Source organism: Oncorhynchus keta, chromosome 1, assembly GCF_023373465.1.
Source record: "Oncorhynchus keta strain PuntledgeMale-10-30-2019 chromosome 1, Oket_V2, whole genome shotgun sequence".
In the NCBI taxonomy this organism is placed as follows: Eukaryota; Metazoa; Chordata; class Actinopteri; order Salmoniformes; family Salmonidae; genus Oncorhynchus; species Oncorhynchus keta.
Window position 1 is genome coordinate 21,821,112 of NC_068421.1, and position 12,603 is coordinate 21,833,714.

Genomic DNA, 12,603 nt, shown 5'->3' on the forward strand with positions numbered 1-12,603 from the left:
AAAGATATAAAACTGTATTTTTTTGTGAAGAATCAACAACAAGTGGGACACAATCATGAAGTGGAACGACATTTATTGGATATTTCAAACTTTTTTAACATCAAAAACTGAAAAATTGTGCGTGCAAAATTATTCAGCCCCCTTAAGTTAATACTTTGTAGCGCCACCTTTTGCTGCGATTACAGCTGTAAGTCGCTTGGGGTATGTCTCTATCAGTTTTGCACATCGAGAGACTGACATTTTTTCCCATTCCTCCGTGCAAAACAGCTCGAGCTCAGTGAGGTTGGATGGAGAACATTTGAACAGCAGTTTTCAGTTCTTTCCACAGATTCTCGATTGGATTCAGGTCTGGACTTGGCCATTCTAACACCTGGATATGTTTATTTTTGAACCATTCCATTGTAGATTTTGCTTTATGTTTTGGATCATTGTCTTGTTGGAAGACAAATCTCCGTCCCAGTCTCAGGTCTTTTGCAGACTCCATCAGGTTTTCTTCCAGAATGGTCCTGTATTTGGCTCCATCCATCTTCCCATCAATTTTAACCATCTTCCCTGTCCCTGCTGAAGAAAAGCAGGCCCAAACCATGATGCTGCCACTGTTTGACAGTGGGGATGGTGTGTTCAGGGTGATGAGCTGTGTTGCTTTTACGCCAAACATAACGTTTTGCATTGTTGCCAAAAAGTTAAATTTTGGTTTCATCTGACCAGAGCACCTTCTTCCACATGTTTGGTGTGTCTCCCAGGTGGCTTGTGGCAAACTTTAAACAACACTTTTTCTGGATGTCTTTAAGAAATTGCTTTCTTCTTGCCACTCTGTCCTATGGACAGAGTCTCCCACCTCAGCTGTAGATCTCTGCAGTTCATCCAGAGTGATCATGGGCCTCTTGGCTGCATCTCTGATCAGTCTTCTCCTTGTATGAGCTGAAAGTTTAGAAGGACGGCCAGTTCTTGGTAGATTTGCAGTGGTATGATACTCCTTCCATTTCAATATTATCGCTTGCACAGTGCTCCTTGGGATGTTTAAAGCTTGGGAAATCTTTTTGTATCCAAATCCGGGTTTAAACTTCTTCACAACAGTATCTCGGACCTGCCTGGTGTGTTCCTTGTTCTTCATGATGCTCTCTGCGCTTTTAACGGACCTCTGAGACTATCACAGTGCAGGTGCATTTATATGGAGACTTGATTACACACAGGTGGATTGTATTTATCATCATTAGTCATTTAGGTCAACATTGGATCATTCAGAGATCCTCACTGAACTTCTGGAGAGAGTTTGCTGCACTGAAAGTAAAGGGGCTGAATAATTTTGCATGCCCAATTTTTCAGTTTTTGATTTGTTAAAAAAGTTTGAAATATCCAATAAATGTCGTTCCACTTCATGATTGTGTCCCACTTGTTGTTGATTCTTCACAAAAATATACAGTTTTATATCTTTATGTTTGAAGCCTGAAATGTGGCAAAAGGTCGCAAAGTTCAAGGGGGCCGAATACTTTCGCAAGGCACTGTACCATCCCTATGGTGAAGCGTGGTGGTGGCAGCATATATCCTTGAGAATATCCTTGATGAAAACCTGCTCCAAAGCACTCAAGACCTCAGACTGGGGTGAAGGTTCACCTTCTAACAGGATAATGACCCTAAGCACAAAGCCAAGACAACGCAGGAGTGGCTTCGGGACAAGTCTCTGAATGTCCTTGAATGGCCAAGAGCCTGGACTTGAACACGATCGAACATCTGGAGAGACCTGAAAATAACTGTGCAGCGACGCTCCCCATCCAACCTGACAGAGCTTGAGAGAATCTGCAGAGAAGAATGGGAGAAACTCCCCAAATACAGGTGTGCCAAGCTTGTAGCGTCATACCCAAGAAGACTCGATGCTGTATTTGCTGCCAAAAGTTCTTCAACAAAGTACTGAGTAAAGGGTCTGAATACTTATGTCAATGTGATATTTCAGTGTTTTTTTTTTTTTTTTTACAAATTAGCAAACATTTCAAAAACCTGTTTTTGTTTTGTCATTATGGTGTATTCTGTGTAGATTGATGAGGGGAAAAACTATTGAATAGATTTTAGAATAAGGCTGTAATGTATCAAAATGTGGAATAAGTCAAGGGGTCCTGAATACTTTCTGATGGCACTGTACATCTCTCCATTCCAGCAGCTCATGATTATGAGGGATGATGACATACTGGACATAATGTTTTGTGTTGTTTGGTGGATTGCTACCCATCTTTCCACTGTAACTCCACTCTAACTATGACCTTTGACCACTTCTCCTTCCCTCACGCCTGTCGTCCTCCAGGGACAGGTGGACAAGGATCCCGTGGCCATCCTTCAGGTGTCTCACGCCGCTGCCCAACAACCCAAGGTCTGACCTTTGCTGTGCCTGTGTGTAATTCACCCTCTCCACCTCCCACGTCCACCACTCCCACTACTGACCCCTGAAGTGCTGTGTACCCTGTGTGCTGTGTGTCATTTACCCCCACCAAACACAACTGCATAGTATTCACTCAAAGCCAAGCTACCTGCACATTTGGCCCTCTTTCACCTAATTAGAACATTTCAGGGGAAAATCAGCACTCATAATTAAACTTGTTCGGGGGCCTCCCGGGTGGCGCAGTGGTCTAGGGAACTGCATCGCAGCGCTAGCTGTGCCACCAGAGACTCTGGGCCTGCACCCAGGCTCTGTCGCAGCCGGCCACGACCGGGAGGTCCGTGGGGCGACGCACAATTTGCCTAGTATTGTCTGGGTTAGGGAGGATTTGGCCAGTAGGGATATCCTTGTCTCATCGCGCACCAGCGACTCCTGTGGCGGGCCGGGCGCAGTGCACGGTGTTTCCTCCGACACATTGGTGCGGCTGGCTTCCGGGTTGGATGCGCGATGTGTTAAATGTAATGTAAATGTAAGTAGGAGTGCGGCTTGGTTGGGTCGTGTTTCGGAGGACGCGTGGCTATCGATTTTCGTCTTTCCCGAGCCCATACGGAGTTGTAGCGATGAGACAATGTAGTAACTACTAACAATTGGATACCACGAAATTGGGGACATTTTTTTATTTATTTTTAAATAAACTTGTTCGATGGCACTTAAGATTCATGGTTGTGTGGATTCCACAGGATCAATCATTCCATCACATTTTGTCTCATGTAGATGTCATTGCATGACGTCAGTTTTCCATTTAAGAGACAATGAGACAGACGCTGCAAAAAACTTCATGTGATTGTGGTTGATTATGCGTTATAAAATAACAGTATGTAGGCCTATATTTCACTCTGTGAATTTCATACGGTTTTTATCTGTGTGTTCTTTACTTTTTATTGTCTTGTTGTCATCCCTCGGGATACAGTCCATCCCTAGCATTCTGTGTGTTGTGTTGTGTTGTGTTGCTGTGCTGTGTGGATCGTGTATCCATTCTCTTAATACACCTCCCTCCCCTCACCCACCATGCTGTGTGACATTGATGTGCATCCAACAGTGTCTTTGTACAGATTCGGTTCACTGATACTTCATGTTCTCTGTCAGATTTAACTGCCTCTCTTACACACACACACACACACACACACACACTACACACACACACATACAGACAGACAGGCACGCAGGCAGACAGGCAGGCAGACAGACAGGCAGGCAGACAGACAGGCAGGCAGACAGAGCCTGAAGGCGCATGTCCAGTGGAGTGTGAGAGACTTTGTGAAGGTCAAGCATGGTAACACAGAGCAGTCAGGCATTTCTAGGTGACACTCTGAGCAGAGTTGGAGAAATGGCTCTCTGTGATTTGTGATCTGGGACTCCTTCAAATCCTAACGGCTTTTTATCTCTGCCTGCTTCACTGAAGCCTCTCCAGCGCCCTGCCTTTCATCACATGTACTATTAGCAAGTCCTCTGCCTGCTTCACTGAAGCCTCTCCAGCGCCCTGCCTTTCATCACATGTACTATTAGCAAGTCCTCTGCCTGCTTCACTGAAGCCTCTCCAGCGCCCTGCCTTTCATCACATGTACTATTAGCAAGTCCTCTGCCTGCTTCACTGAAGCCTCTCCAGCGCCCTGCCTTTCATCACATGTACTATTAGCAAGTCCTCTGCCTGCTTCACTGAAGCCTCTCCAGCGCCCTGCCTTTCATCACATGTACTATTAGCAAGTCCTCTGCCTGCTTCACTGAAGCCTCTCCAGCGCCCTGCCTTTCATCACATGTACTATTAGCAAGTCCTCTGCCTGCTTCACTGAAGCCTCTCCAGCGCCCTGCCTTTCATCACATGTACTATTAGCAAGTCCTCTGCCTGCTTCACTGAAGCCTCTCCAGCGCCCTGCCTTTCATCACATGTACTATTAGCAAGTCCTCTGCCTGCTTCACTGAAGCCTCTCCAGCGCCCTGCCTTTCATCACATGTACTATTAGCAAGTCCTCTGCATACCCGCTGTCAGCCCATTATTTACAATGCTACTATACATACCTGTGTAACATGCTATAAGCTCTGATAACCAGCTACTTTAAACACACATGAGTGAATGTTATTGATGTGAACAGGTGTGTGTGTATGGAGCACATGTCCTCTCAAATCTAAAGCCTCTCTTTGGTTGAAAACTGCTGAGTGGTAGCTACTGCAGCCACAGAAAGGCCCCGTGAAAGGTAACCTGGCCTAAGGTCATTGTTCTGCTGTGTGTATGTGACTGTTGTCTTCTCCACCATCACTTCCAGGTGAAGACAGAGGAGCAGATAGCCGCAGAGCAGGCATGGTACGGTTCAGAGAGGGTCTGGCTGGTCCACAAGGATGGCTTCTCCCTGGGTAAGTTCCTGCCTTACATTTTAGATCAGGAGGGGTGCAGAGCTCTGGCCCTGCTAATTTTTACCCTTGCTTTTAAACTATATGCTATTGTTTTTTCCTGATATCGTGTCTGTGCACACTCCAGCCAATAAGCTACAGTGCATTCGGAAAGTATTCAGACCCCTTAAATTTTTAATTAATTAATTTTTAATTAAATGTTTAATTCCCCTCATCAATCTACCCACAATACCCCATAATGGCAAAGCAATAATGTATTTATTTTTTCTGCAAATGTATAAATTAAAAGAAGACTGAAATATGACATTTACATAAGTATTCAGACCTTTTACTCAGTGCTTTGTTGAAGCGACTTTGGCAGCGATTACAGCCTCGAGTCTTCTTGGATATGACGCGACAAGCTTAGCACACCTGTATTTGGGGAGTTTCTCCCATTCTTCTCTGCAGATCCTTTCAAGCTTTGTCAGGTTGGATGGGGAGCATCGCTGCACAGCTATTTTCAGGTCTCTCCAGAGATGTTTGATCGGATCCAAGTACGAGCACCAGCTGGGCCACTCAAGGACATTCAGAGCCACTCCTACATTGTCTTGGCTGTGTGCTTAGGGTCGTTGTCCTGTTGGAAGGTGAACCTTCACCCCAGTCTAAGGTCCTGAGTGCTCTGGAGCAAGTTTTCATCAAGGATTTCTCTGTACTTTGCTCTGTTCATCCTTCCCTCGATCCAGACTATTCTTCCAGTCCCTGCTGCTGAAAAACATCTCTACAGTATGATGCCGCCACCACCATGCTTCACCGTAGAGATGGTGTTGGCCAGGTGATGAGCGATTCCTGGTTTCCTCCAGACATCACGGTTGGCATTCAGGCCAAAGATTTTAATCTTGGTTTCTTCAGACCAGAGACTCTTGTTTCTCATGGTCTGAGAGTCCTTTAGGTGTCTTTTGGCAAACTCCAAGCTGGCTGTCATGTGCCTTTTACTGAGGTGTGGCTTCCGTCTGGCCACTCTACCATAAAGGCATGATTGGTGGAGTGCTGCAGAGATGGTTGTCCTTCTGGAAGGTTCTCCCATCTCCACAGAGGAACTCTGAAGCTCTGTCAGAGTGACCATCGGGTTCTTGGTCACCTCCCTGACAAAGGCCCTTCTCCCCTTATTGCTCAGTTTACCCGTGCAGCCAGCTCTAGGAAGAGTCTTGGTGGTTCTAAACTTCTTCCATTTAAGAATGATGCAGGCCACTGTGTTCTTGGGGACCTCCAAAGCTGCGGATATTTTTTGGTACCCTTCCCCAGATCTGTGCCTCGACACACTCCTGTCTCGGAGCTCTATGGACAATTCCTTTGACCTCATGGCTTGGTTTTTGCTCCGACATACACTGTCAACCTTTAATAGACAGGTGTGTGCCTTTCCAATCATTTACCACAGGTGGACTTCAATCAAGTTGTAGCAACATCTCAAGGATGATTAATGGAAACAGGATGCCCCTGAGCTCAATTTAGAGTCTCATAGCACATGGACTGAATACCTATGTAAATAAGGTATTTCTGTTTTTTGAATACATTTCCACAAAAAAGTTTTTGCTTTGTCATTATGGGGTATTGTGTGTAGATTGATGAATATTTTATTTGAATCCATTTTAGAATAAGGCTGTAACGTAACACAATGTGAAAAAAGTGAAGGGGTCTGAATACTTTCCGAATGCGCTGTATATCCCAATAAGTTGTTTGTGTGTCCATAGCGACGCTGCTGAAGACGGAGGCAGGCTCTCTGCCGGAGGGGAAGGTGAAGATCAAACTGGAACATGACGGGACAGTACTGGACGTAGATGACGATGACGTGGAGAAGGTGAGGGGGGGGACTACACATTCAATGTATTTTACTTGATTTTACAGACTCCATCTTAGTTTTGTTATAGTTTTGTTTTGTTAACTCTAGTTCCTTTAGAGGGTCAAAGGAGAAGACATTGACTTTACTTGATTGCATAGACTATCTTAGGTTTGCCGTTAGGGTATAGGCTAGTCCGTTAGGAGGTCCATGAAGCAGAGATCGACCTGGGGGGGTGGGGGCATGTAGGGGAAATATCCAAGAAGGAGGGAAGGGGTCTTGGCACCCGTCAGTCATCCCGTCTGGAGCCAGAATCAAACACAGATGGTCAGCCAGGATGCAGACTGGGACGTCTGTGGACAGGGGGACAGGTTAGAGGGGAACAGGTGTGAGTTTGGCAGGCCTCAATCAGGTGACTTGCACAGATATGGCACCAGGCCCGAATCACGGAGATATCTGTTACAGGACGCTTTAAAAACTGTTCTGGCACAATGCAGAAAAACCTCCCATCATTCACAACATGCTGTCTCCAAGACCTTGACTAGAGGATGTCTGCTCTGCTTTCAGGACAAAGCAAAAGTTGAAATCCCCTCCTGGTGTTATGTACAGTCATTTAACTCTTGTAGGGTGAACTGATAATAAGGGTGACTTTGGACAGTTAGTGTTTTCAACAGTGTCAAGGTCGTCATCTAATCAAACGTTTGAACCATCTGTTTGATTAAGAAAGTGCAAACTTGGACCCATCTGAGGTTGGAAGGAGACATCTGTTTTAATTGCATCAAAGACTTGGCATCAGATTCCTGGTGGCAAGTCATGGTGTGGCATACTCAATTTCTGCTCATCGTCTCTTAATACTGCTGCTCTACTCCTCAGTGAAACTCAAGACATTACTAGTCAGATTTCCAGTCTCATATGGACCCCTAGCCTCTACCCCTACAGAGGACTTTTAAATCAATCTGAAAATATGAAATAGGTGTAGGCAACCTGGAGAAACTTTAACTTGGCTTATCAAAAGGCAGGGTGGTAGTCTTGGCAGATCCGAATTCTGTTGTTTTTGGTCGTTTCTGTGAGCAGTCCCACTTCAGACAGCCAGAGTCTCAGTTATGTATGATGTTTTCGTATTGCTGAGTGTTCCTTTAATAAAGCTCTAGTATTACAACACTTCTCTGTCATTAATCGTTCACCTTTGACCTTTGCTCCTGTCCCAGGCGAACCCCCCGTCATTTGACCGCTCTGAGGACCTGGCCTTGCTACAGTACCTCAATGAGTCCAGTGTGATGCACTCCCTGCGGCAGCGCTACGGGGGAAACCTCATCCACACACACGCCGGGCCCAACATGATCATCATCAATCCCCTCAGCGCTCCCTCCATGTACTCCGAGAAGGTGAGGAGAGAGGACCCACACAGCAGATGCATGTCTTCACACATTTCATGAGAACATAGACTACATACACTACCGTTCAAAAGTTTGGGGTCACTTAGAAATATTATTGTTTTTGAAAGAGAATCACATTTTTTGTCCATTAAAAATACATAAAATTGATCAGAAATGCAGTGTAGACATGTTTAATGACTATTGTAGCTGGACACTGCAGAGACAGCATTCAGAGGCCCATTACCAGCATTCATCACTCACTTCCAATGGCACGTTGTGCTAGCTAATCCAAGTTTATAATTTTAAAAGGCTAATTCATAATTAGAAAGCCCTTTTGCAATTATGTTAGCACAGCTGAAAAAAAACTGTCCTTCTTGAGACTCCGGCATAATGGCCTTCTAGGCAGAATTGCAAAGAAAAAGTAATATCTCAGACTGACCAATAAAAATAAAAGATTAAGATGGGCAAAAGAACACAGACACTGGACAGACGAACTCTGCCTAGAAGGCCAGCATCCCGGAGTCACCTCTTTACTGTTGACGTTGGGACTGGTGTTTTGCGAGTACTATTTAATGAAGCTGCCAGTTGAGGACTTGTGAGGCACCTGTTTCTCAAACTAGACACTATAATGTACTTGTCCTCTTACTTAGTTGTGAACCGGGGCCTCCCACTCCTCTTTCTATTCTGGTTCGAGCCAGGTTGCGCTGTTCTGTGAAGGGAGTAGTACACAGCGTTGTATGAGATCTTCAGTTTCTTGTCAATTTCTCGCATGGAATAGCCTTCATTTCTCAGAACAAGAATAGACTGACGAGTTTCAGAAGAAGGTTCTTTGCTTCTGGCCATTTTGAGCCTGTAATCGAACGCACAAATGCTGATGCTCCAGACACTCAAATAGTCTAAAGAAGGGCAGTTGTATTGTTTTTTTTTAATCAGGACTATTTTTTCAGCTGTGCTAAAATAATTGCAAAAGGGTTTTCTAATGATCAATTAGCCTTTTAAGATTAGCTAACACAAAGTGCCATTGGAACGCAGGAGTGATGGTTGCTGATAATTGGCCTCTGTACACCTATGTAGATATTCCATAAAAAAATCTTCCATCTTCCAATCTTCCACTTCCAGCTACAATAGTAATTTACATTAACAATGTCTACACTGTTTTTCTGATCAATTTTATGTTATTTTATTGGACAAAAAATGTGCTTATCTTTCAAAAACAAGGAGATTTCTAAGTGACTTTTGAACGGTAGTGTATCTGTACCACTCCACTGATGTGATTCTGGTTTATTCTCCGTTTAGAATGGTATGATGTATGTTGTTTGATGTACGCATTGTGGTGTACTTCATGCTATTATTTATTGTGTATTTCCTTGCTATTATGACATCGTATTTCCTGTTAGGGAGAGGAGGTTGGATGAATTAAAACAGGAGAGATGACTAGGAGGATAGAGAGGGACATCTCCAGTGGTCCACAACATGACAATGAAATCCAATTATCCTAATGAGATTTAGAGGTGACCGTATTGAGGAGGCCTGTAGGTTGTATTATCTACTTAACTCTCATCACTCATAATGGAACTACTACCCATTAGACCTTACAGACAGGGTGCTTAGCTGGGAATGTGGCAATTTTAAGGATGCGCGCGTGTGAACACACACACACACACACACACACACACACACACACACACACACACACACACACACACACACACACACACACACACACACAGAGAGCCCCTCTGAGGACCGTACAGGAGTCACTGGGAGGACTAGAGGTGAACTACAGTTAAAATGTTTTGTACCTCTCTTTCCCCCAACCCCTCTCCCTCCCTCCCTCTCCTCGGTCCCATCAGGTGATGTACATGTTTAAGGGTTGCAGGCGAGAGGACACGGCACCTCACATCTACGCGGTGGCTCAGTCGGCCTACAGGAACCTGTTGACCACGCGTCAGGACCAGTCCATCGTGCTGCTGGGGAAGAGCGGCAGCGGCAAGACCACCAACTGTCAACACCTGGTCCAGTACCTGGTCTCCATCGCTGGCAGCACCGGAAAGATCTTCTCTGGTGAGAGAGTCCTCCACTATGATGAGTTAACCTCTTTCCTTCTGGCCAGCTCATTTCCTCCCAGCAAGCAGTAAAGCTAGTATTCAGGGATTTTTGTATATTAAATGACTGAGGGAAATGTATAAATAAAATGTAAAGAATGTTTAAGGACTGTTATAATCACCTTAGTTTGGTCCGAGATGGTGGCTTAATTACTTCAGTGTTAATTTAAACCACCACGGCTATTAAGTAACTTAATTACTCTGTAGGTAATTAGTCTTAATAGCCTAATAGCTAATTAAGGAAATAATCTAATGGCTCCACATGTGTTTGTACACAGGAGGACATTCACTGAGTTGTTACTGATTTAGATCGGTGTCATCTAATTGACTGAGAACTCAGCAGAAATCTAGCCGTTATAACAGGTGCAGTAGATGTGTTAGTAGGGGAAGATAACGAGCAGTTCCAACATGCCAGCCAGCCAGAGAGGTAGGCATGTGGGAGAGTGTAAGGGTATTACTGAGAATTTGGGAGAGGAGTAGGAGAGAGGGACAGCTCGATGGAAGCTGGCTTCAAAACCTTTTGGTTCGAAGAGCGGTTGTGGTTGGCTCAGTATTCCAGGTGTGTGTGTGTGTGTGTGTGTGTGTGAGAGAATGTTAGTGTGCATATGTGTGTGTGTGTGGGTGGGGGGGTTGATGGATGAGGGGAGCCCTGTGTGTGTGTGTGTGTGTGTGTGTGTGAGAGAATGTTAGTGTGCATATGTGTGTGTGTGTGGGTGGGGGGGGTTGATGGATGAGGGGAGCCCCTAATGATGCCCTGTGGAGCTGGGGGATAATTAGCAAAAAACTCCTCAGCTTCTCCTGGTTAGCTGTAATGGGCTAATGAGAGCTCCATAACCCAGCCACCAGCCACTACTAGACTAGACTGTTAAACAGGGGAGCTGCTATGGGAGGTGCAGTAGGCTCTATAAGTTTCAATTAGGCAATTAGGATTAAGTGAGTCTGACTGGTAGCCCTACACTCTGAGTGACGAGGCGTTCCTGCTCAGCTTGATCATTAGGATTAAGTGAGTCTGACTGGTAGCCCTACTCTCTGAGTGACGAGGCGTTCCTGCTCAGCTTGATCATTAGGGTTAAGTGAGTCTGACTGGTAGCCCTACTCTCTGAGTGACGAGGCGTTCCTGCTCAGCTTGATCATTAGGGTTAAGTGAGTCTGACTGGTAGCCCTACTCTCTGAGTGATGAGGCGTTCCTGCTCAGCTTGATCATTAGGGTTAAGTGAGTCTGACTGGTAGCCCTACTCTCTGAGTGATGAGGCGTTCCTGCTCAGCTTGATCATTAGGGTTAAGTGAGTCTGACTGGTAGCCCTACTCTCTGAGTGATGAGGCGTTCCTGCTCAGCTTGATCATTAGGATTAAGTGAGTTGACTGGTAGCCCTACTCTCTGAGTGAGTCTGATCTGATTAAGTAGTCTGACCCTACTCTCTGAGTGATGAGGCGTTCCTGCTCAGCTTGATCATTAGGGTTAAGTGAGTCTGACTGGTAGCCCTACTCTCTGAGTGATGAGGCGTTCCTGCTCAGCTTGATCATTAGGGTTAAGTGAGTCTGACTGGTAGCCCTACACTCTGAGTGACGAGGCGTTCCTGCTCAGCTTGATCATTAGGGTTAAGTGAGTCTGACTGGTAGCCCTACTCTCTGAGTGATGAGGCGTTCCTGCTCAGCTTGATCATTAGGGTTAAGTGAGTCTGACTGGTAGCCCTACTCTCTGAGTGATGAGGCGTTCCTGCTCAGCTTGATCATTAGGGTTAAGTGAGTCTGACTGGTAGCCCTACACTCTGAGTGACGAGGCGTTCCTGCTCAGCTTGATCATTAGGGTTAAGTGAGTCTGACTGGTAGCCCTACTCTCTGAGTGACGAGGCGTTCCTGCTCAGCTTGATCATTAGGGTTAAGTGAGTCTGACTGGTAGCCCTACTCTCTGAGTGATGAGGCGTTCCTGCTCAGCTTGATCATTAGGGTTAAGTGAGTCTGACTGGTAGCCCTACTCTCTGAGTGATGAGGCGTTCCTGCTCAGCTTGATCATTAGGATTAAGTGAGTCTGACTGGTAGCCCTACTCTCTGAGTGATGAGGCGTTCCTGCTCAGCTTGATCATTAGGGTTAAGTGAGTCTAACTGGTAGCCCTACTCTCTGAGTGATGAGGCGTTCCTGCTCAGCTTGATCATTAGGATTAAGTGAGTCTGACTGGTAGCCCTACTCTCTGAGTGATGAGGCGTTCCTGCTCAGCTTGATCATTAGGGTTAAGTGAGTCTGACTGGTAGCCCTACTCTCTGAGTGATGAGGCGTTCCTGCTCAGCTTGATCATTAGGGTTAAGTGAGTCTGACTGGTAGCCCTACTCTCTGAGTGATGAGGCGTTCCTGCTCAGCTTGATCATTAGGGTTAAGTGAGTCTGACTGGTAGCCCTACTCTCTGAGTGATGAGGCGTTCCTGCTCAGCTTGATCATTAGGGTTAAGTGAGTCTGACTGGTAGCCCTACTCTCTGAGTGATGAGGCGTTCCTGCTCAGCTTGATCATTAGGGTTAAGTGAGTCTGACTGGTAGCCCTA

The 12,603-nt window shown here is 45.6% G+C and overlaps 1 protein-coding gene across 22 annotated transcripts in view; it reads left to right on the plus strand.

Moving 5' to 3' along the window:
- The window catches only part of LOC118376166 (unconventional myosin-XVIIIa-like), a 220,504-nt gene that overhangs the window by 106,871 nt on the left and 101,030 nt on the right, over positions 1-12,603 (plus strand). For 21 of the 22 annotated variants that reach the window (XR_008136457.1, XR_008136460.1, XR_008136458.1 and 18 more), the window contains 5 exons: positions 2,297-2,362; positions 4,690-4,777; positions 6,502-6,608; positions 7,796-7,972; positions 9,817-10,027. Coding sequence is in view for 18 of the 22 variants with exons in the window: in XM_052518612.1 (XP_052374572.1) it covers positions 2,297-2,362; positions 4,690-4,777; positions 6,502-6,608; positions 7,796-7,972; positions 9,817-10,027 (649 nt within the window). In the remaining 4 variants the exon portion in view is untranslated. The remainder of the gene's footprint in view (positions 1-2,296; positions 2,363-4,689; positions 4,778-6,501; positions 6,609-7,795; positions 7,973-9,816; positions 10,028-12,603) is intronic. The other variant, XM_052518616.1, reaches the window with a different exon arrangement.